We start from the raw sequence: 26,198 nt of genomic DNA on the forward strand, positions 1-26,198 counted from the left end.
CTGCCACTTGGTAATATTATAAGAAAACATGGAATAAGTTTCCACTGTTATGCTGATGACACTCAATTATATATTTCATCACGACCAGATGATAACACTAAGTTATCTAAAATGACAGTGTGTTAAAGATATAAAATATTGGATGACGTGTCATTTTCTTCTATTAAATTCAGATAAAACGGAGGTATTACTGATTGGTCCAAAAAACTGCCCACAAAACCTCTTACAATACAACCTTAATCTAGAAGGATGTCCTGTTACTTTATCCTCTACAGTAAAAGACCTGGGTGTTATACTAGACCGCAACTTGTCTTTTGAAAAGCATATTTTAAATGTCACAAGAACAGCCTTTTTCCACCTTAGAAACATTGCTAGGCTACGTAACATGCTATCTGTTTCTACATTTACATTTACATTTATTCATTTAGCTGACGCTTTTATCCAAAGCGATTTACAATTGCCATATTTGTCAGAGGTCGCACGCCTCTGGAGCAACTAGGGGTTAAGTGTCTTGCTCAGGGACACATTGGTGTCTCACAGTGGATTCGAACCCTGGTCTCTCACACCAAAGGCATGTGTCTTATCCATTGTGCCATCACCACCCGTATCTCCACCCGTATCACCCGTAACTAGCTTTTCTGATGCAGAAAAGCTAGTTCATGCATTCATGACCTCGAGACGAGATTACTGTAATGCTTTATTAGCTGGTTGTCCTGCATCCTCCGTAAACAAGCTACAGTTAGTCCAAAATGCAGCTGCTAGAGTTCTTACTAGGTCAAGAAAATATGATCATATAACACCAATTTTATCATCTCTACACTGGTTACCTATTAAGTTCCGTATCAATTACAAAGTATTGCTACTGACTTATAAAACCCTAAATGGTTTAGCTCCTGTGTATTTAAGGGATCTTCTATCGCTCTACAATCCATCGCGCTCTTTAAGATCACTAAATTTGAGGCTTCTGGTCGTACCTAGCATAACTAAGTGCACTAAAGGAGGGAGGGCGTTTTCACATCTAGCTCCTAAACTCTGGAATAGCCTTCCTGATATTGTCCGAGGCTCAGACTCGCTCTCCCAGTTTAAAACTAGATTAAAGACGCATCTCTTTAGCCAGGGGCGGAGTGGGGGACTAAAATCCACCGGGAAAATTCTGACCACACTGGCCCACCACCAGTCCAACGCATCCCATACAATAACACTAACAAAATATAAATACTATATATATATATATATATATATACATATATATATTTTTTTTTTTTTTTTTTTTTTATCTGGGTGAAGGCTACGTCTTTGTGTGGAATTCCTCCATCTGTTCTAATGGCATTCAAGTCTACAGATATAGGAAGGACTAAACGGAAATATTTAACCTGATCACTAGACAAATTGACAATAATGTGTAGGTTTAAAGCTTTTATGTGGGTTCTATTAATAAACAGATGCTGAAATATAACATCATATAGACATTGTAAATACAGGCCTAAACAGGCCATTTAACTGTTATCCATGTCAATCTGTAAATATTAACATGTTTTTGTATAAATCAAAGTAATAGCATTGTATACATTTTGAAAAAGTAACTATGGATAGTGCTAATGCAGTACAACAAGCCAGTCAACCTCTGGAAAACCAGGCACTTTCAATAAATGTTTAAAGAAATATAGATATTTAAGTGCAGTATATGGGTATCAGACCCATAGAGCACTCCAAAAGTTGCCTGAATAAATGTAGAAAAGTATAGACAATGCCAACCTAATAACACACGTAATTAAATAAATGGAAAAACAGGAAGTTTGAATAGGTTTATAGATAACTATTTAATTATATAGATAGTTCCAAAGAGTTCCACAAACCATCTATCCGGAATTTTGAGTAGCCTAGGTTTATAGTGAACTATAGACCTCTGATTATAAACAGAGATACAGAGAGATGTGTCCTTTTCTCAGGGGCACAGATAGTAGTGTCTTTACCACAGGGCCACAGAGTAAGTGTCCTTTGGTGAGGGGATCAAAGAGTAGTGTCCTTTCCTGAGGGGCACAGAGCAAGTGTCCTTTCCTGAGGGGCACAGAGCAAGTGTCCTTTCCTGAGGGGCAAAGAGCAAGTGTCCTTTCCTGAGGGGCAAAGAGTAGTGTCATTTCCTGAGGGGCACAGAGCAAGTGTCCTTTCCTGAGGGGCAAAGAGTAGTGTCCTTTCCTGAGGGGCACAGAGCAAGTGTCCTTTCCTGAGGGGCACAGAGCAAGTGTCCTTTCCTGAGGGGCACAGAGCAAGTGTCCTTTCCTGAGGGGCAAAGAGTAAGTGTCCTTGGGGCACAAAGAGCAAGTGTCCTTTGCTGAGGGGCACAGATCAAGTGTCCTTTCCTGAGGGGCACAGAGCAAGTGTCCTTTCCTGAGGGGCACAGAGCAAGTGTCCTTTCCTGAGGGGCAAAGAGCAAGTGTCCTTTCCTGAGGGGCAAAGAGTAAGTGTCCTTGGGGCACAAAGAGCAAGTGTCCTTTCCTGAGGGGCACAGATCAAGTGTCCTTTCCTGAGGGGCACAGAGCAAGTGTCCTTTCCTGAGGGGCACAGAGCAAGTGTCCTTTCCTGAGGGGCAAAAAGTAAGTGTCCTTTCCTGAGGGGCACAGAGCAAGTGTCCTTTCCTGAGGGGCACAGAGCAAGTGTCCTTTCCTGAGGGGCACAGAGCAAGTGTCCTTTCCTGAGGGGCAAAGAGTAAGTGTCCTTGGGGCACAAAGAGCAAGTGTCCTTTCCTGAGGGGCACAGAGTAAGTATCCTTTCCTGAGGGGCACAGAGAGTAGAGTCCTCCTTCTGAGATGAGTAGGGTAAAAAGTGGAGGCCTTTCAGTATTTCATAAGTCATACCTTAAAACATGAGCTGTCGTCTCAGAAGGTTATTGGTCTCTGCAACCTTGTTTATCACCTTGTCAGTGTCCAAGGACATCAGAATGTTTTTCTCTGTTGCCATGACCATAAATGCTTCCAAGTGCTCTTGGGCGATAGTGCTTCTAAGTCTGTTCTTCACAAATTTAAGAGTAGAAAAACTTCTCTCACAGGCCACTTGAGTAGTGGATAATGTCAAAAGAAATTTGTAGGCCAGTCCAATTACATGGTATGAATTTGTCAGTAAATTGTATTGCGCCAAGATAAGGTAAACATAAATGGCACAATTCTTACACATAGAACAGTTAACATTGACCAATTCTGGTCCTTCTGCATCACATGGTTCTTCTTCATCACCATCCTCTGTGCCTTCAGGTGAATCATTTTCTCTTGAGGTCCGCACCTTGTACTCCTCTATGGGGGACAACTTTAGTCTTTCCCACTGCGTGGCTTGCCAGCTCAGTCTGTAAGATTTCAGTAGTGGCTCTGGCATCAAATTTAATTAAGCAACTGCTGAGGTTTTGCATTGCTGATCCTGGAAGTCCTTTATCTCTTACCTCAGGAAAGTTTTTTGGATCAAGGCAGGCAAAATCTGAGCAAAGCTTGCCACTTATAGCAAAGCGCTCTTGGATACTTTGAGTGACCGTGTCCATAATGACATTGTGTATGGTCACCTCAAAGTCCTTCTCAGCTGCTAAGGGCTCATCTTCTGCCAGCTCTCCTGGCATGATCTTCTTTTTCTTAAACCGTTTTTCAGGTAGTGCTACCTCTACCTCTATCTCACAGTCCTCCTTCTCCAGCAGCTCACCATTAGCCCACACCACAAACTTGCCTGCAGCTTCTTTTATGCAACTAAAGTCTCGTACACACTTCTTCAGCCCATCCTCTGTTCCCACTACGAGGCGGTGTGCGGTCAGGAGATCCATTCCACTTGTCTGGAGGTATTTGGACAGGGGTGAGGTGTGCTCAAAAATCCGTAGGAAGATTTGAGCTGTGAGAATTGTCTCAAATTTTAGGAGACCCTCAATGTATCCTTTGGCCTTGGCTCTAGCAGTAGGCTTCATGCTTCCCTCTAGTTGAATTGCTGTTAAAGTCAAGACTAGATCTACATACATGGCATTGTCAGACCTTCCAAAAGACCCGAACACCTTTGTGAGAGCAGCATCTTTTGCCCACCACCTTGTCTGTCCTATTGGAGAGAGAATTCTGTGTCGCTTGTCTGTGCTGGTTTCTTCCCACTTCTTCATCCGTTTGTAAGATTCCCTTATAAAAACAGCAATGTCGTTAAGGAGAGTGAAAAGCGATGCACTCTGAATTACACTGCCTGTTGTGTCTGCTAAAACTAGGTTTAGGACATGTGCATAGCACCAGACATGGATTTGTTTAGGGGCTTCCTCTGATAGAAAGGAAGAGAAGCCTTTGTAACTGCCCTGCATATTGGCTGCCCCATCTGTAGTGCTCCCTACACAACATGACACATCAAGATTAAGTCTTGTGAGTGTTTCTTTCAGGAGATCGAGAAAATACTGCCCAGTAGAAGCCTCACAATCAACCAGAGCGACCAACTACTCATGGACCACATCTGTGACATACCTGAGAATCACAGAGCATTGGTCTTTGGATGTGATGTCTTGAGTGGTGTCAATCTGGACAGAAAACACAACAATATATTGCAATATCGATTTTTTTTCCCACCCCTAATATATATATAAATTAGTTGCATATGAATAATCCACACTTATGTTACACTAAGACAGTATATCTTTCCAGTAATGTCTCATTCTCCATATGTTGCAATCATTACATTTCCCTATCATATTTCACTAATGAACATCTGCATTTTATTTAGCATATTTACTGCATTAAATCCTCTGTTGTACCTATAACATTGTGCAATGTGTGCACACCTGTACTTGTTGTCGTGATTTCTCCTAGCATTGTCTGATCAACATCATCGCTGGGCTGAGTCTGACTGAATTCTGAGACTGTGTGGAAAAAACAGAACAGGCACACATACAAATTAATTTTTTTACAGCATAACAATAATTGCGTTTTCCCCTGATAGTATAAGCTGCGTGTTAGGGGATATAAAATTCACCCACCTACCAAAAAAAAAAAAAAAAAAAAAAAAACTTTTTTTGAAAGGTCTGGCTGTGCTGCACATGAATTGCAGATTTAACACTAACATTTTTGGATGCACTACTGGTGTAAAGAATATGTATGTGTTCCAATACATTGTTAATGTATTATAATATTTTCCAAAAAAATACAACTCGTTTGACTCTAAAAATATGCAATTTGTCATTTTGTCATTGCAAATTTGCAATTAACAAAAAAATACATAAAATGTTATTTATGTATTTTTTTGTTAATTCGGTCACAAGTAATTTACAAGTGATTAGTAAATGAATAACTAGCCTAATTATTTACAAAACATTCCTATCCTATGCATTCATATATGATAAGTGATATGTTGAACATGTTTTGTAGATTCAGTAATAATTTACAATTGTCATTGAGGGTATAGACAGCTGTCTTCTCTGAAACACCTGGAATCTTTAACCACTCTGTGTGTGCACCTTAATTATGTGGGCAAAACATACAAAATGCAACATAATTTATTTAAACATTTATGAAATCCATTCATGTTTTGTGAATGATTTAGTTAATCATTACTAATCACCTGTAAATTACTCGTAACGGAATTTACAAAACATACAAATTGTTAGCATATCACTTGCTAACAAATTATTCATTTATGAATGTTTTGTATATTTTTATAGTTTATCATAAACTAACCACTTATAAATAATTATTTTTATGTATTATAAAGTGTATATACTGTATTATAAAGTGTTACCAATTATAAACGGGCGAGGTCATTATAGTATGAATACAATACACAAACACTACCTACCTACCACTAATTAAATTAGTCATTATTATTACCAACATTTTACTAGCAGCTTGTGCTAGTTCACGGGCGGCTAGCATTAGCAATAACGTAAGTTACGTTAATGCTTGAGGCCACCGTTTTTCTGGTGAATACCTGCAACACTCTTTGTTGACGACGCCTGATTACGGAATAAATCCGTAATTTTTGTGCACTTTGAGGCATCCTCCTCCAGCATCCGCTTCTTCTTTATTCTGCCCTTTTCGGCCCCTCCATTCTCCTTTCTCTTCTTGCCTTCCATGGTGTTTGTTATCTTTAAAATAGCAATCAACCACGCTAATCCTTTCTGATTCTGAGTCTCTTCTCGCTCTGTCTGGCGCATGTGTCATGGGCCATGCCATTAGACAAGGGGGCAGGGGGCGCTCATTATCTCCCTACGTTTCTGTAAATAGACTTGACCTGCAATCGGTTCATTGGATAAACGTCTTCCCCATTTACATGAGGTTCTGTAAAGAATATGACGGGAGAGGAGAGGAGATGCGTGTGTAGGGCTACAGTGCTGGACGGCGCCCTCCTGCTCCGGCCACTCACGGCCGTTATAATAACTTATATGGGCCGCTCATGAATAATCTATCGACCTTCTGGCCGGCCGGCCGACCGGGAGAAGTCCCGACCGTCCCGATTGCCACTCCGCCCCTGTCTTTAGCCAAGCATTCACATAATGCATCTCATACCTTTTATACTACAGTTAAATCAGATCAAATGCATTCATATTATCAACAGCAGCTACGCTAATTATTTCCCATCTGCCCTTTTTTGTTGTTATCTCGGGGCGCCTGTCCCGAGATAACTCAAATAGAGTTCGTCAGCTCCAGTTATGTATCCAGCCTCTCATGGAGACTTCAGATGCCCCAACGCCTGTGAAGAGACGACTCGACGCCTGTGAAGAGACGACCCAACGCCGGCGATATGTTATGCCCTAAATTTATACATGATTAACTAACTGTATTTTTGTATGTACATTTCTGAAATGCATTTTCTGTAAAGCTGCTTTGAAACAATATGTATTGTGAAAAGCGCTATACAAATAAATTTGAATTGAATTGAATAAGTAACTTGGCAACTACAAGTCAACTTATTCTTCTAACCCGAACATGCACCTAACCCTAACCTAACAGTCTACTAACAGTCTACTACAGCCTACTAATACTCTAATGAGAGTTAGTCGACATGAAGTTGCAAAGTTACGTATAGTTAGTAGAATGTCTAGTGGACTATCGAAATAAGCTGGAACCTTAGGTGTGTATTTTTTTTTCATTTAAATGAACCATTGTGAAATGGTGAGGTTTTTCTGATTTTCCACTTGAAGGGTGTAGTTTTGATTAACTGATTGTTTTCTGATTCTACTTGCATCAATATTTATATGGAGAAAGGTTTCATTTTCTAACTATAGGTAGTCTAAGTAATGATATATTAATGTTAAGTTATTTACAAATCGGTTGGTTTATATGAAGTATTAGTTGTAACACAAAGAGAGCTTCTCTAAAGTGTACAAATCATTTTTAAACACGAATTATTAATTTAATTGAAAGTATTTGAACATTTGCATCATCCTATTAATATGACCAACTTCAAAAATGTTAATGTTCATATATATTTTATTACATTCACAATCATATCCATAAAAAGATTCCTATAATATCTAGAAAAATATACAAATAGATACTGTACCTGTCATTAAAACATCATAAAATAATGTCAGATTTTTCAACTGTTATTAATGATTGACCATAAATAGCTTTGTACCTTAAAAAAGCCTCCATACATTTGATTGCTACATCATCTACTTCTGGATCAAACTTGTTTGCCAAAAGATGGTGTTGCCTCACAATCCATTTCAAGTCCCCAGCTCCATAGACACACACTGACCGTCTGTACATCCCAGTACATGGTGGGTAGGCAGCCCCACTCTTTAGATCTCCTTCATGGTAGCTCCACTTCACTAGACGAGCAATTGAGTTCATGTCTGATTGCTCGTACTTTCTGTTTGGAGGGTTGGATCCTGGTACAGAATGCATCCGCTGTAATGTAGCCCACATGTGCTCATCTGGACTGTATGTATCTTTCTCCCATTCCATGAAATCTTGAATCTCTTCGCTTTTGAAGATGTGATCCACAAACTCTCTTGAAACCACAAAGTAAGCATTCCCTGAGAACATAGGGCTATGTATTGGCGGGGGTGACTTTGTAACATCGGTCCGAGTCACAACATTCGTAACATTGTGATGATACTGCCAGCGCACCTTTTTGGAATTTACAGTCTCGGACTCCAAACTGTTCTTTCCGTTCAGGAGTTTTAGAGACTGAATCATTTCTCCATTGGTTTTAATGGGGAAATCATTGCCACAGGTGTTGAGCAGATACCTCCACTGGACAGGTGACGTGAGCAGATCCTGCATGCAGTTGATGTCTGCTTGAACTCGAGACCAGGAGGCGTAGATCACATTCTCCAGTTTGCTGGCCACAAACACGTTGGTCAGGCAGGACACAATGGCCCTAACTGCTTCTTTAAAGATCTCAGATGACTTCTGGTCCACATGAACACAGTACACATTGTCAGGAGTGTAAATGGCCCTTAAGAGCCTTTCAAACATCTCAATCTTCTCGTGGATCACCATTGAGTAAGCAATGGGGAAATCTTTCTCCTCTTTACTGAGAGAAAGCATCAGAAACCCTCTGTCTCGGATGTAGGATGGACAATCCTTGGTTGCGTTGAGATAGAATGATTCGGATAGCAGGGATGTCTTCTTTTTTTTTTAGGCCAAAAGCTTCCCGAAAATGTCCTTGTCCACTCCGTCCATGTCTCCTTGGATAATAGCAGAACAAGCCAGTAGTTCTCCAACATCCTGCTTTAGTAAGTGATTCAAGACCAGCTCTTTCTTATGAGGACAATTTGCCATTCGTTCTAAATAGATCAGCAAAAAGAGGGACACTGAAATGGAGATTATTTTCAGAATCCTCCGATTTTTTAATCTCATATTCAATTCTTTAAAAATTAGATTTGTCCAAAAACAACTGCCAGTACCAGTGAGGTATAAAGCATCTTGTGACAAGACAGCAAATCTTGTACAAAGGGGAAGGGTGGACTTCTGGGATAAAGATTAATAGTTATTGCACAGAGGCGATGTGAATATCACCAACCAGGAGGGTGTGTATTAAGGTATTGTGTATCACGTCTGGTCGCTTTGAAGAAGCTGTTTGTTTTGTTTTATTACCAGATCTGTAGCCTGTATGACATGGATTTAATATTCCTTAACTTCAAAGGCTTTTATTTTATCACTCTATTGTATAGTAATCTATATACTATATCTATATTACAGTTTTTTACGATCGCTATGTCGGTTTTTTCAATACATTTAACAATTTTCCTAAACTCTTAATGCACCAACACACCTAAAACACACAATTGGCAAAACGGTTAATTTCATGCTCAAAATCACACATTGTAAACTAAACTCCAAAACTATTTTTTAAAATACAATAATACATTAACAAAATACATTATGTCTAACAAAACACTGCAAACATGTTTCAAAATCAAATAATTATTCAAAACACTAACACATTTTGTCAGGAACATTTAGTCAATCAAAACACAATGACAAAAAAACACTAACATCAGCTGAATTTACAGAAACTGCATTATGTTATGTGTCAGGTCTGCCCTTATACAATAGACAGTATATTGTATTGATCATAGATGTGTTTTGCACTGTAGTTTCTTTTGAAGGCTCTCTACATTTTTGTTTTGTTGGGTTCAGTTACAGTAATACATGCATTTTGTTTCTTTTGCTGCAGAAATTCAATACAAAAAAAGAATGACCATCTCAGAGTAGCTTTATGTACAGTTTATGAAGAAAAAAAAAGACAGAGACAGAATTGCTGCAGTAAAGACTTTATTTGCACAAGGACATTACTGCAAGATATACCTCTCCATTGTCCTGGTCCTTGCCCCACTCCTCTCCCTTGTCCTGGTACTCGTCTTCCTCTCACTCGTGCAGGCTTTTCTTTCTTTCTTTCTTTTTCTTTCTTTCTTTCTTTCTTTCTTTCTTTCTTTCTTTCTTTCTTTCTTTCTTTCTTTCTTTCTTTCTTTCTTTCTTTCTTTTGCTCTATATTGTTCCTTTTCCACACAAGATCAGCCCAAAGAGTCCTCTTTTATAACATATGGTCATGCGATTGAGAGAAACTCAACACCTGAGTGTGCTTCCTAGATGGGAATCATAACTTCAATAAGCTGTTTCTCAGTAGCAATGGAATAAAATACAGGGAATATTTGTGTTTCAATTCACAATATGAACAGCTGTTCACTTTGACTTTAGCCAATATAAGTTATGTTTAGAACATGATGTTATCTGTTCTGACATGCAGTGTGAAAGCATTTGTAAATTTGGCAGTAAAATTACATTGTTTTGGTATTGGTTGAGCTTGTGTGTAAAAGAAGTTCAAGCATTTTAAATTTGTGTTAACTATATGCATTTTGTGTCAAAGCTACAAGAAATGTGTTACTTGTATAGCCTACAAAGACGGATGTTGTGCTAACCGTGTTAAGAGTTTAGGAAACTTGTTAAATGTATTGAAAAAACTGTCATAGCGATTGTAAAAAACTGTAAATCAAGATGCATTTACTAGATACGTAAAACAGTCTTGTTTTATATTAAGTGAGTTTTCGCTTAAGAAGCAAAATTATCTGCCAGTGAGTATGAAAAAATAATCTTGTTTCCGATTTAATTAAGTTTTTTTTTTTTTTTGCAGATAATTTTGCTTCCTTTAAGCAAAAACTCACATAAATTAGATTTTTTTTCTCCATAAAACAAGACATGATATCTTATGCCACTTGTTTAGAAAATTCATCTTGATGTAAAAATTTTTAGATATTTGAACTAGAGAATACTAAGTAAGAGTGTTTGAAGCTGTGTTTGAAATTGTAATTGTGTTAAACACATTGTGCTCATAGAAAACACATTAAAGTTGTTTGCGCTACATGTACACATAGACAAGTGGAGTTTATTCTTCAAAACACATGACTGCTTTACTGTAAGTGGTGTATGCAATAAATTGGTTGAAGGTTGTAGGGTTATAACTTTTTACAACTTCATGTTGCTGTACTTTAATTTGATGACTGTTTGCCTAGAAACAAAGAAATTAACTTTCACTTTTTGGAAAAGGTTACCAAGAAAAAAATAAAATAATAATTGGCATTTGGAACTTTATATTTAATATGGATATTGGATGTATTATGATACAATCTAGCTCACAAATGTTCTAATACTTGTACAGTGTACTGTACATCACTGCTTGTTGTTGTTTTTCAACTTAGAGGAACAAGGGACTTTTTCAATAATTTTAAGCACAAGTTTATCGATTTATGATACAATCAATATTTTATTTGAAAAAGTCAAAAATGTACAAGCCTATTATAGATGTTATGCATGCTAGACCATGTGTCTTGTGTGAAATTGGAATAACTGTAAACTGGTTACAGTTACATGCGTTATGTTGAATTTGTTTGTTTCGTACATGGAACACTGCTATTTCCCATAAAACCACATACAGTTACAGGAGCATGGAATTGCCAAGTGGCTACAATGTGATTCACAATTGCATTATCATTTTTGAAGTGGCTTCTAGTTGATTAATTGTGTAATTGGCATGATCAAGTTTTACTTGACAAATAATGTTATATTAAAATATAACTGAAATCAATTTCAGAATAAATATTTTGTAATATTTTTCTGAAATCATTATGACCTGTAGATTAAGTGAGGTCTTATGTTTCAGCAAATCTGTGTCCAGGATAGGTAAAACTAAAGACTTGTGAATGAATGGAGCAGTAGGCACGTCATCTGAGACCTTTCACTGTCTTGGCAAACTACACTTTTTTTGTACGAGGAAGCAGTAGGCAACTGACTAGAAAGGTAATAGCTAACCCTGCACCCTTTGACTAAGATCAGACTGGCGAATTTGTTTCCGTGAAGATCCACATAAACCATGCGGCGTGTGACTCCATTTGAAATTGGGTCCCTAAATGAACGAATAATTAACATTATGGAATTCCCAGAATAATCAAATATCTAAATCAACAAAGAAATCTAAAATTTTTAATAATCTCATTCTAAACTTTATAGTTATTTGAAATTGGATAAGTGTTTTATTGAAGGGAACCCTATATGTGTGTGTGACACAGGGCGTACAGTGTTTATTAGTGAGCGCTGAGAAGCGGGCACACTTTTTACACTTAAAACACCCTGGGTGTTTATTGATGGGAGCCCTAACATTCTATTGAATTAATAGAAAATCATCTAATTTCACTACCTACTGTAACTAGTCTTCGTTTTTATATTGCAAGTCTCATTTACTTCAAATATTTAAGTTTGACTGCATTACTTCAAAGATATAAGTAGATTCTACTAATTTGTTGACATATTTGAATGTGTGAATAAATTGAAGTTGAATGAACTCAAATGATGAAGTTTATCTCCTGACCACGCCTCCCCCACACTGGGTTTGATGCTGTGGATTCAGGTAATAACACAATTTTGAGTGTGAATTCAAGGAGCTGTTGATAAGAAGTTGGCAAATTTGCTTTAGCCAGTTCTACTGATGTTATTTTCTGCCATTTACCTTTTCATAGTTTTTTTGTTTTCCTCGAGGGACTGTTTGTGAAAAAAGTTTGTTTAAAGGACAGGACATTTTTATCCAATTAGTTAGCTAGTTTTCTCCCTCGACAGCAGATATTTTTTTGCCTGGGGTGTAAATTTGTACAAGATCAGAACAACTTCCTTTTTCACATCAGGCATGTACTGTATGTACATTTAAATCCATTTATTCCCCCCAAAATATACATTTATCCCATCCTCACACTAAAACTCCAGATCAGCAGTACAGTATTTGATGTGGGTTTACATAGACCTGTTCGGAGGCTGATTACTTTATTGACTGCATACTGCACAATTAAAATGTAAACCATGAAGTGCCCTTTATAAGTGCCCTTATAAAGACTAAAACTTCAATGTTTGCTCTTCACAGAAAAGCAACAGCTGCCGTTGACGAGCATTGCTGTTGTTAAAGCTGCCGTTGATGAGCAGCAATAATGTTTGAACTGGACTTTTTTTAAAGTTATGCTGTGAACTTTTCCTTCGAAGCAGAGACCAGGAGATGTTGGGAAATCTTTCAAGCAGAAGTTATTCTTTATTGAGGACTTTGCTGTGCGTTGCTGTAGTCATCCAACTCAAGTCTAGTCTAAAACAGTATACATTGTAATTTATATACATTATAAAGACGACCTGAAGCTACCACTTCAGTGGTGGAAGTTACTGCATAACCTGCTCTTCTGTTACCTTCAATTACTTGAGCTGAACCATCAACAAAATACTCAAATTCTGAATTCTCTGAGGGAGTTTCTTTTACTTCACTCGTAGGTGTGTATGTAAGCGTAACACAATCGTGAGTCATTTCTCCTTCATCCAGGAGGATGGGTTCGTGACTGGCGCACGCTGTAAAACAATGTTCGGGGCTGTGAGGGTAGTTAACCAATTTCCCCAATGGGAGGAGGTGACAGGAGTGACTTTTGCTAGATTCATTTGTGTGGACACTGCATGAGGGCATTTCACGTTTACAGTCTGACCTAACACCATTACTGATGAAGCATGTGCTGTAGGATAACATTTTAGGCTGTGAGTTTACTTACCCCAAAGGAAAACTGAGACAGTCACTTTCTTTTTGTTCTATTAAACAAAAACAAGTCTTTCATCTTTGTTGTAATTTACTGGGGAAATTAAGCACTCACAGCCCAAATGGTTAACACCTCAACAAGCTGCCCCACGAGTTTAATGACGAGGGAAGGGGCTGTTTCAGAGTAGAAGCTGAGCTAACATTGTTAACTTGGCAAAAGTTATTTTTGTTTTTACTACACTCTTTTCTCCAATGTCCATACTTACCACAGTAATAACAACTGCCCTCTCTCTTAGGACATTTGCGTTTCTGTTGATTCTCTGTGTTGACCTTAACCCTCTGGGGTCTGAGGTGTTTTCTGGGTCCTGGAGGTGTTCTGACATGCTCTAACATTTGTGTTTATTTCTGTTACTTGTGACATTTTCATGGCTAAAGTCTTATTACACTGCATTCAGCACAAACTCTGCTACAATAATATGTCAGCAGCATCTATGTAAAATCTTGTAGTTTTGAGATAATAACATTTATGCGTGGTTTGTGAAAATGACAAAAAAATAAGGTCATGAATCCCAAACTGATTATTTCTTCACAAGACTTTAGAAAATTGTATCACGTAGCCTAGAATATTTGCTCCAAAACTATGTGAAAATCATCCTGAATACTCATTCAGATAAAACAATATAATTTAAAATAAGTAAGACTTTAAAATTAAGATTTAAAATTTGTAAGACATGTCTTGTGTAAGAAAGCTTTATGCGAGTATGCGTAAACCACCCATGAATATTGAGTGTTTCACAACTGAGAAAGACAAAGACCCTCCCATAATGGCCCTATTAGGAGCTCTCAGGCACTATGAGGAATCTTGAACAAAGAATGAGGAGATTTTAAAAAAGAATGGCTTTTTGATTGTTTGGATATATTTACAACACAACATAATCCAAAGGTACACAACAAATGGAAAAAAAAGCACATTATTTAACACACTGAACTAAAGACAGAGACTTAACCAGTCACACATTTGTGCCATTCCTAAAACATAGTCATAGGCATATCTCATGTTGAAGTCAGCAGGACCGGTACCAAAAAAAAAAAAAAGCTGTTAACATGCTGATATCAAGAGAAACTAGGGCTGCACGATTTTGGGAATAGCCTACATTTTAGATTTGTTCTGGTTAAAATTGCTTTTTAAAATTACAAACAAAATAAACACACATATAAATAATGAACACCAGGTTTGTTGTGCTTTGTAGGTGCAGGGCTGCATACAATAATAATAACAATAGTGTAGCAGGCATCGTTAAAAAGGAACACTTCAGTAACACTACATTAGAGAAAAATATATTGATTATCATATGTTACTTCAAATGTTTACAATCGATATGACGTTATGAAATGAGATTGGAGTAAAAACATGAAACCTATGTTTGGTGCGTTTTGCGGATCGGCAGTTAAAATCCCATTTTTTTCTCATACTAATGACACATGTACGTTTGTTTGTGTGGAAAGCCCGCTTTTATTAATCAACTGTACACTGTAAAAAAATGTATCTTAAAAAAACGGTCAATGACTCAGCTACGGCTGCCAAACAAAAACCGTAAAAAAAAGTAAAATATCCTAATTTAAATTAAGTGCAAAAAACTTTTAAATAAATGTTCCTTAAAGGGGAACTGAAACGAAATAGGAAGTTAGGGTCATATAACACACGTGTTATCATTGTTATTTGTGGTAGGACAATTAAAACTTTTGAAGTAGTTACAAGGGGGAAAACAGATATCGTAATTTGTTGTTTTGTTACTAGGGCGCGGCCATTTTGATTTTCGACGATCCGTGACGTCACTGGAATGGTAGGCTACCTTGACAGCTCCAGCAAAATGGCATCTCAAGAGGATCACAGATCGAGAGGAGGGTCGTATTGCATTGCACCTGGGTGCCACCATGAGTTATACAGGACAAAGGCAGCAGGCCAAAACATACATTACCATCGTTTACCTCTAAGGAGAAAGGCAGTCCTACAATCTTGGCTAGCAGCCTTAAAACGGGCTAGCCCCCCTACAGCCCCTGGGTTTAGGGTCTGTAGTGCCCACTTCCAAACATCTGACTATGAGGAGAGCTACACTTTTGATTCGAGTGGTAGACTGACGAAGACCAAGTCGAACAGACTCAAGCCTGAGGCAACACCGTCTGTTTTTGACTTCTCTAGCTACAATGCAGGGCAAACCGACAGACCGTCACAGGGCACCATCACATCTAGCACTGTTAGCCGCAGGGAAAGAGCGCTAAAACGCATAAGTCAGGCGGAGAACAGAGAGGTAGGTTTAGCTGTAATCCATGATGCTAAATTAAGTCAAAAACTAGTTAGGGTTAGGTTAGGCTAATCAAGGTTAAAAATGATGATCTGTCTCTCTCAAGCAAATATAACACATCCGATAATACCAAGGACCGAACCTGCTTGCAAAATGACTGTGGCATAAATGTGACCACGGCAGGTCCTGTAAACAATTTCCACTCACCTCTTAGTTGTAATCGTGATGTTCACCTTCACCGTAGGTCATTTTGCAAAATTAATACGACATCGAGGTAATATCCAATGTAAGCAATATCAATCGAACTGTATTGAGAGACGCGGCGGAACGCGCGCACACACGGAACTGTCCTCTTTTTCCTGGACATCTAAAACCTGGTGTTCATCTGGACATTTCTAGATCACCCAAACTGTAATTTGCTTTACAGTCGGAATTCATGCACGTCTTTTGTTTCAATCGGACTGAATTCATTACATTGATGAATCTGAATGTAGTGTTTACATGAACGCTAAACACGTGATCGGGTTGATGTGCGTTTTCATTGCTTAGGTCCCGCATTCTCGCGCGCCACCATTGGTTGGTCATGTACGTAACGCAAACATTTGTTAAACTGCATCATATATATATATATATTAGGGCTGTCAAAAGATTAATCACACCAAAATAAAAGTTTGTGTTTACATAATATATGTGTGTGTGCTGTGTATAATTATTTTGTATAAATACACACACTAGTGTGTCACTTCTCCACTAGTGATTGATTAGAGAGACGTGATGGCCCCAGAATGGTTGGCAAGCCGTCTGTCTCTGTCACATCTTCTTAGTTTGCTGTTTGCTATCGTATTTTTTATCAGCACATATTGTCAAGATGTCTCTGCTTTGCTCGTTTATGATCGCCTTACACTTTTCAACATTCGAATAACTGTGGATATATTGTCTGAAAGACATGATTTGGGAGACCACTGGACTTCGAAACCTCCTCCTTTGCTGTCGGATATACCGGACTACCTGCGCCGTTCACCTGCTGCTGTTCTCCCCCGCAAGAAACGTTACAGGAGACGGGGGAAACGTGGAGGTGCGCTGGTTCGACTCAAGGCTTACCTGACGTCCACCTGTGTGACGTGTCCTGATGGTTGCTATGTTCCTGCTGTTACTGGGCGTCGGCTGACGATGAGAGATCGCTGGCTGCGTCCGGTTTTCCCTGCCCCACGGATTATCTCCGAGGCCCATCTGCTGACGGTACCATCTTCTCCCAGACGGGCTTGGAACTACCGAGGTGGTGGTGTGGTTTTTTCGAATCTGCGCCCATTAGACCGTGTGGCGCCCGCGCCCGCACCCGCACCCACAGCCAGCGAGGATCAAACTCTTTGTTTGGCTTTGTTTAATGTTAGATCGCTTGCCAACAAGACATTTCTCATCAATAACTTCTTCACTTCTCGGGACTTGGATCTTATGTTCTTAACGGAAACTTGGCTCCATGATGGCGATCTCACATCTTTTTCCGAACTTCTTCCTCCCCGATGTGGCTTCTTCAGCTCCCCTCGGATCACAGGTAGAGGTGGAGGACTAGCCTCTGTGTTTAAGTGTTCTCTTCAATGTCGAGAGATTCCGTTTGATAGCTACTCCAGCTTTGAACTGCAGATGTTTGAGTTAAATTGCCGAGTGACTGTTCTATGTGCTGTGGTATATCGACCTCCAAAGTTTAACAAGAATTTTATTCAGGATTTTGCTGATTTTGTGGCTGGGATTGTGTTAAAATACGATCGCTTCTTAATTGTTGGTGATTTTAATATACATGTATGCTGCAAATCCAGTCCGATGTCCAGGGATTTTATTAATCTTATTGATTCTTTTAATCTTATGCAGTCTGTTACTGGTCCGACTCACGAAAAAGGTCATACTTTGGACCTTATACTGTCATATGGTTTAGATGTTGCTGTTACTGAAATATGTGACTCCGGTTTGTCGGATCATCTGCCCATTGTTTTTACTATAGTTGTCCACTGCTCTGACACTTCGATTGTTGCTCCTGCACGCAGTGTGCGTTCCATTAACCCTCAAACTGCCTTGCAGTTTTCTGTTGCTTTTAAAGACTCAGTGCTATACAATCTGGAAGATTTTATTTTTGATGTGGATGAAATCACAAACCTCTTTGATTCTACCTGTACTGAAATACTTGATCTCGTTGCCCCACTAAGGGAACAACGCACTAAAACGCTATCTGAACCTTGGTTAAATGACCATACCTGCTCTCTCAGACGTGCCTGTAGAACAGCTGAGAGAAAGTGGAAAAAGGACAAACTTCAAGTGTCATTTCAAATTTTAAAGGAAACATTACATAAATACCAGGGAGCGGTTAAATCCTCAAAAACTAAATTCTTATCTCAACTGGTTGCTAATAATAACCAGAGGCCTCAGGTCCTCTTTAAAGTGTTTAACTCTCTTGTTAACCCCTGTGAAACTGACTGTGTTGTGCCATCCACTTCGTTGTGTGAAAAATTCTTGAATTATTTCATAGATAAGATTGCTGGCCTGAGTTTTTCATCACCTGCATTTAATAGTGACCCCTCGGTTCCACCTTTACACCAAGCTGTCTTCCATCAGTTTGAGCCAGTCACATTACATGTTCTCACTGACATAATCAAGCAGCTCCGTCCTACAAACTGCCTGCTGGATAGTATCCCTGCTCAGTTACTTAAAGATGTTTTCAATACTGTTGGTTCCTGTATTTTATGTTTGGTTAATGGATCTCTCAACTCAGGGTGTGTTCCAGCAGCTTTTAAACATGCAATCGTGCAACCTCTCTTAAAAAAGAAAAATCTGGATCATTCAGTTCTTTCTAATTTTAGACCCATTTCTAAACTTCCTTTTTTATCTAAAGTCCTGGAGAAGGTAGTTTTTAATCAACTGCAATCATTTCTGGATGAATTTTGTATTTACGAAAAGTTCCAGTCTGGTTTTAAACCCCGCCACAGCACCGAAACCGCTCTTCTAAGAGTATATAATGACCTCCTCTTAGCAGTTGATTTAGGAAAATCAGCTGTTTTAGTCCTTTTAGATTTGACTTCTGCCTTCGATACTGTAAATCACTCTATCCTCTTATCCAGACTCGAACAAAGTGTTGGCATTACGGGTACAGCCCTGAAATGGTTTAAATCATATTTGACAGATAGGAGTTTTTCTGTCCACCTTGGGAATTGCTCTTCATCTGCTGCCCCTCTTTCTTGCGGGGTTCCCCAGGGTTCCATTCTGGGACCCATGCTCTTTTCCCTGTACATGCTGCCCTTAGGGTCTATTTTTAAAAAACATAATATTTCTTTCCACTGTTTTGCAGATGATGTACAAATCTATTTGCCAGTAAAAACCAATGACAAGAACAATATCCAACCTCTGTTAGACTGCTTGAGTGATCTCAAAATTTGGTTGGATCAGAATTTTCTATGTCTTAATGATAATAAGACTGAAATTGTTGTGTTTGGCCGGGCGGGTCATTTTAGTGAATGTGCAGATGCTCTTGGAACTCTAGGTTCCCATATTCGTCCTTTTACCAAAAATTTGGGTGTAATTTTTGACAGTGCTTTTAAATTCGATAAACAAATTAGTTCAGTTGTTAAAACTAGCTTCTTCCACTTGAGACTTCTGGCTAAAGTTAAGCAATATATGCTACGCAAAGACTTTGAAAGAGTCATACATGCTTTTATCACGTCGCGATTAGATTATTGTAACTCGTTGTATGTCGGATTGGAGCAGTCATCACTTCGTCGGCTACAGCTAGTGCAGAACGCAGCAGCTCGACTTTTAACCAAGATTAAAAAACGTGACCACATTACACCGGTATTGGCCTCACTTCACTGGCTTCCTGTTTGTTTTAGAATTAAATTTAAAATAGCATTAATTGTTTTTAAAATCTTAAATGGGTTATCACCTCCATATTTAACGGAGCTTATACATGTCCACACACCTGCCAAAGTACTCAGGTCTTCCGATCAGATGTTCCTCGATGTGCCCAGATCTAGGCTAAAAAATAAAGGTGACCGAGCGTTTTCAGTGGCTGCTCCGAACATCTGGAATAGTCTACCCATTTACATAAGGAAAGCTCAGACTATCGAAACATTCAAGTCTTTGCTTAAGACGCATTATTATGTTTTGGCTTTCAATTCTAGTTGAGCTTTGACATCTTAAACTGTGGGTTATTTTATTTGTACTTTGTGTGTTATTGTCTGTATGATAATTTGTTCTAAAGTCTTTGATGGATCTTGTTAAGCACTTTGGTCAATTACGATTGTTTTTAAATGTGCTATATAAATAAAATTGAACTGAACTGAACTGAACACACAATCAAGTATATATTTAAGAAATATTTGCATTTATATACTATATATACATTTATATAATTTATATTATATATAAATATCAATATTTTATATATAAATATAATATTTTTTTCTTAAATATATACATGATTGTGTGTGTATTTATACAAAATAATTATACACAGTACACACACATATATTATGTAAACATAAAATGGATATACCATGAAATTAGTCATGTTAGAATGTCAGTGCTGGAACTGTACAAGTTAACACTAAAAACAGCATTTACAACCTTGAAACTATATATATATATATATATATATATATATATATATATATATATATATATATATATATACTGTACAAGTATATATATATATATATATACTGTACAAGTTAACACTAAAAACAGCATTTACAACCTTGAAACTATATATATATATATATATATATATATATATATATATATATCAAGGTTGTAAATGCTGTTTTTAGTGTTAACTTGTACAGTTCCAGCACTGACATTCTAACATGACTAATTTCATGGTATATCCATTTTATGTTTACATAATATATGTGTGAGTACTGTGTATAATTATTTTGTATAAATACACACACATTGATTTATAAGGTTCCCTTTTAATAATTTAATATTTGTGTGCATTTAAATAAAATATTGGCTACATGTCTTATTTAAAATAATAATTTTGTTTTACTGTGATCATTCTATTGAAACACATAGCTGTGGCCACACTGTAGCTACCCTTCTAACTTTTGTACACTTCTAACAACTTAATAACACACGCAATATCAGCACTCCCCATCAACAGTCTTGTTGCTGTATGTTGTCCAGACTAGCAAACTAATTTCTTTATTTTACTAGTTTATTTATTTATTTTTAATCTTTATTTTACTAGTTTATTTTGTATCAATAAAGTTATATCAAATTAGATATCTTTCAACAGTCTTGTTGCTGTATGTTGTCCAGACTAGCAAACTAATTTCTTTATTTTACTAGTTTATTTTTTATCAATAAAGTTTTATCAAATTAGATATCTTTCCTCCTCTACTACTTTCTCCTAATACACACTTTGACTATAATGTCTGCACTTATTCTCTAGTTATAAATAGTATTGATGACTGATGCGATGGTAATGTCTCGTCTGTAACGTTAGCTTGAATGTTATTCCTCACTACGTAAATCGCGTTGGATAAAAAGCGTACTAAATGAATACATTTTTATGTTAATGTAAATGTAGATTACAGAAAATGACAGCATCAAACGATCACACGTGAACATTATCTACAATACATCACGATTATACCCTGTTAACAACAAAGTTTCTCAGAACAGGAATTTGTTGATAATGATAACGTGACTGAGGCTACATGACTCGCGTAAAAAAAAAAAACATGACTCGTGTTAGCCAAAGGCTACATTTTTATTTACACATCGTATAACATCACATACTCAAACCCCTGATAAAACGCAGAGGGGAACAGATTTCTGACATAATTGACAGCACATGATGGAATCGGAACCCTATGCCTTCTCCCTAAATGTCCTCTTGCCCAAAGGGTGAACTGCCTGTACGCTGTCAACCTAAACAGTCTGAGAATAGTAAACATGCCATGTTAACCTAGCTTCGATGTCGCCAAATCCTAAAGCCTAAAATATTGGAGGTACATACCTGCTACTTATGGGACGCTCCAGCGTGTCTGCCCTGACGTCCTTTAGAGACATCATAGCAACCTCCAGCACATCTCTCTCACCACATAGCAGTTGAAAGGTTCTCGCGAATGTTATGCATTGTAACTTGGCCATTACGTGATCCAGGTTTGCCTCCTGGCAGCAAATAGACTCCGGAGCGGTCTCCATGGAGCTACAACGCCCGCACTGACACCAGTCGTTCCGACCCACTCGCTCCTGACCCCAAACAACTTCTGGTTCATCATCATCTAACATGCCTTCCTGGAAACCAGGCGCAATCGGCATCTCCCTAACTGGTTCGAATGCGTAGCCAACTGGATTGGCAGGCACAGGTAGTATGTCTCTGTCCATACTGTCATATTCAGTCAGTTCAGTCATAGCATAGCCTACAGTGCTACCATGCCAATGACGTCATCGAACATGGCTGCGCTCCGATAACAACAAATGTAAATTTCAGTAATGGGAAAAACTTCATATATGTTTAGTTTTTTATATTATTTTTGAATTAATTTGTTTACTATTTTAATAACCAACATGTTATCGAATTATATATTTTTATTTCAGTTCCCCTTTAAATGTTTTACAGAAAAACACTGTTATTTTACAGCTATTATCTGAATTATTACGATCAAACACCTTCACTGTAAAAATAAATCTTAAAATGAATGTAAAAAATCGTAATTGAAATAAGTGCAAAATAATTTTACAGAAATCTTCATTAAAACTTTTAACAGAAACAGTTAATTCACATATATTTCCTGATTGTTTTACAAAAAAAAAACAGTTTTCTCTTGCAGTAAACTACATGATTTACTGTGACTACACGTCACTGCATCAGCAACTACACAGTTACTGTCAGTTAAATAAAGCAACACACAGCATTTCATCAATGTTCCCATTCAGTCGGTCAACTCGATACAACACATTACTATAGGACATCGCGCTCTAGCGCCATCTGCTGAAGACACCTTTATTCACGCCTGAAAGGCCAATGACGCATGACGACGTGGGCGGGGCTACCTGTCCACAGCATACAAATGCAGTCGAATGCGTCATTCCCTTTGTTCTTCAGCTCTTCACCATGCTGCTAGAACGCCATCACACCAAAGTTTCGTAGGAAAAACCTGTAGGTGATTCCTGTCGAAAAGTAAACAGAGAAAAGTGTGTAAAGCAATAAGTTTAGCATTGCTAACAAAAAGCTGATACAAAAATGGCTAAAAATAAGAATTCGCGCCCATGTCCAATGACATGTGGCTACTTGTTGTCCGAAAAAGATACTCACGAGCACTGTCTGGTGTGTTTGGGGATTGTCCACGCCAAGCTGGCTCTCTCCAACCCCGCAGCATGTGTACACTGCCGGCAGCTTCGTCGTTCTACACTTAAGCGGCGTGTAGCATTTGTTGAGCGAGTGCTCGATGGTATAGCGGACAGGCAAGGCTTCTGTCCTCTGGTGCTGTTCCCGATTCGGCACTAGCCGTCTTTGAAGAAGCCACAGGGACTTGGGGCGACCGTATGGAAGCCGGGGAAGTCATAGATGATTTTGACAATGTGCCCGGGGTAGCCCCGGGGTTTAATCAGGAACTGGAGTGTCGAGAGGAGGACTCTGTCTCGCTGGAAGCGGTCGAGGAATTCTTTGATGATAACTTCCAACTGGGGCAGGTCGCGTCTTCCCCCTCACCTTCTGGGGCGACGGGTGGAAGTGAGTTCATGGAGGAGCCCTTCATTGAACTATATCGGAGGGCAGCGGCAAAGCTGTCGGTGGAATGGCCAGCCCCTCCCCCGGTTCAGAAAAACTCGCGCTTCGGTGGGTTCTATTTGTTGCAGGTACAAACGGTGGTAAGGACGCGTCTGCCGCTTTACCCCGACTGTTTGGCAGAGCTTACAGCTTCATGGTCAAAACCCATGTCTCCTCTTTCTTCGGTGCCAGGGATGGGTAAGTTCACCGACCTCGAAGGAGCACAAGAAGCAGGGTTAATGTCAGCCCCTCCAATGGAGCATTCGCTTGCGACATACCTGGCTCCAATGCAAAACAGCGGTATCACAGGCATCCCCACGCTTCCGTCAGGACCGTGTAGGTTCTCGTACAGGCAACTTAGCAGGATTTATGGTGATCAGGCCGGCACAGCTAGAACCTTGAGTACTATGTCCTTGCTACAAACTTATAAGGCTATTTGCTTGGGTGAACTCAGTGGGGCCATGTCAGAGGGAAGACCAGTTGACGAGGTCATTGGGGAGGTGCGATCCACGGCTGACTACATACTACGTACAACACGTTGTGCGTTAGTATCCTTGGGTCATGCGATGACCAGTACAGTGGTGGCTCAGCGTCACCTATGGTTGACTCTGGCGAACTTGCCGGAATGTGATCGGAATGCGTTCCTCGGCGCAACGATCTCCACGACGGGTCTATTCGGAGAGGGTCTCGACGCGTTTCAAGTGCGTTTTGAGAACTCTAAGAAACAGGTGGAATCGCTCAGGGGTTCAATGCCTAGAAGATATAATAGACCAACACAGTCAGCTGCACAGCCGAGTTTTAGGGAGTCTTCTCGACCACCACCAGCTAAGAGGCCCGCTGCAGCAACAGCGCCTAGGCCCAACGCTTGGGAGGCTGGGCGAGCGCACACACATCCCAAACAGCAGGTAGGATCAGGAAAGAGAGGCCCGCCTCCAGAAAAAGGGAAGTTTTTCTCCACAGGAAGGAGGAGACGGACAAATTCCTAGCTCGCAATCGAGGGAGGATCATCGGCCTGGAGGCAGCCGCCTTCTTCTCTCAGTAAAAAAGAAACCCTGCAAAAGAGTGGGTTAACCTTTGAGTTCAATTTCAATAAAGAAAAGTTTTTTTCAGCATACAAAGCCTCATGTGTTGATTTGTCAAAACAATCATACGATGCCTCATGTATTGATTTGTCAGAACAATCAAAATGTTTTAGAATCACCAGAAATGAACCATGTATTGTCAAAAGGGGTAAATGCAGAGATATGCCATATCCAGCAATGCTCAGTAAGAGAGGTGGGGGTTTCCCCAATCATGCCGGGGATCATCGCGGTAAGCCTGGACCGGTGGCGCGCATGCGCACCAACACCATGGGTTCTTCGCACGATTCAGTGCGGCTACCGGCTGCAGTTCCTCTCACGCCCGATTCTGGATTTACGGCAGTTAAACAAGCACCTCTGACGTTACAAGTTCAAAATGTTGACAGTTCGTCATCTGCTATCCTCCCTGCATCCCCGGGAATGGTACACATCGGTGGATTTGACCAATGCATACTTTCATGTCACAATTCACCCGGATCACAGAACATTTCTGAGGTTCTTCTTCGAGGGGATTGCATACGAGTTTCTGGTCCTGCCGTTCGGGTTATCCCTAGCGCTGTGCACATTCACGATGTGTGCAGAAGCGGCACTGACTCCGCTGCGTCATCAAGGCATGAGGGTATTCGCCTATTTGGACGATCTACTCCTGGCCACGGACAACAGGGAACAAGCAGTTTCGCAAACACAAGCCCTTGTGACGGATTTCATATCTCGGTTTAGAGATATATTCAATAAAGAACACAGCTATGCTGTCACTTCAAAGAGCCAAAATTTTCGCAGCTGCCTGGGTCTTTTTCGACTGGGAAGGCGAATACGTTTTCATACAGTGTTGAGGCTGCTGGGGTTGATGGCCTCAATAATAGCAGATGCGTCACTACATGGGTGGGGAGCTCTATGTCAGGGGAACTCCGTAAAAGGGGAATGGTTGTCAGCACTGAAAGAGCGTCATATAAATTACTTGGAGTTGCAGGCAGTTTTTCTGGCACTGAAACACTTTGTGCAGCGTCTACGTGGCAAACATGTGTTAGTCAGAACAGACAGTAATGTCGTACATAAACAGATAAGGGGGCACCCGCTCTCTTCCATTGCTGCAACTGACTCAGACACTCCTAATATGGGCCAGCGAACACTTGGCGTCGCTCAGAGCAGTGCATGTGCCGGGCCGCCTGAATGGCGGAGCAGGTCAGGGAATGGCGTTTGCACCCGAGGATAGTGGCACAGATTTGGGATCGTTTCGGCAGGGCCCAAGGTCGATCTGTTTGCGTCCAGGGAAAACACGCACTGTCCACTGTTCTTTTCGATAACAGACAGCAGCGCCCCGCTGGGGGTAGACGCGCTGTCTCATTCATGGCCCAAAACTCCGCTGTACGCGTTTCCGCCGGTAGACCTGATACAGCCCACTCTGGACAGAGTACGCCAGGAGGGTCTGTCACTAAGAGCGTGTAGAGCGTGCATAATACCACATACTGCATGTACTGTACCTGGGTCCAGCCACTCTTTGTTGCACTGATCCCCGTCTAGAAGGCCATGGGCACAACTGGAGAAGGCAGGGGTGTC

At 39.6% G+C, this 26,198-nt stretch overlaps 1 protein-coding gene across 1 annotated transcript; it reads right to left on the reverse strand.

Moving 5' to 3' along the window:
- Positions 1–7,511: 7,511 nt before the first annotated feature.
- Positions 7,512–8,444, reverse strand: LOC306998956 (beta-1,3-galactosyl-O-glycosyl-glycoprotein beta-1,6-N-acetylglucosaminyltransferase 3-like; the record flags this gene model as incomplete). Its single annotated transcript, XM_079613355.1, has 1 exon — positions 7,512–8,444. One exon carries the CDS (start codon positions 8,442–8,444, stop codon positions 7,512–7,514), a length of 933 nt encoding a protein of 310 aa, XP_079469481.1.
- Positions 8,445–26,198: the final 17,754 nt, after the last annotated feature.

The sequence above is a fragment of the Phoxinus phoxinus genome (assembly GCF_949152265.1).
Source record: "Phoxinus phoxinus genome assembly, chromosome: 5".
Lineage (NCBI taxonomy): Eukaryota > Metazoa > Chordata > Actinopteri > Cypriniformes > Leuciscidae > Phoxinus > Phoxinus phoxinus.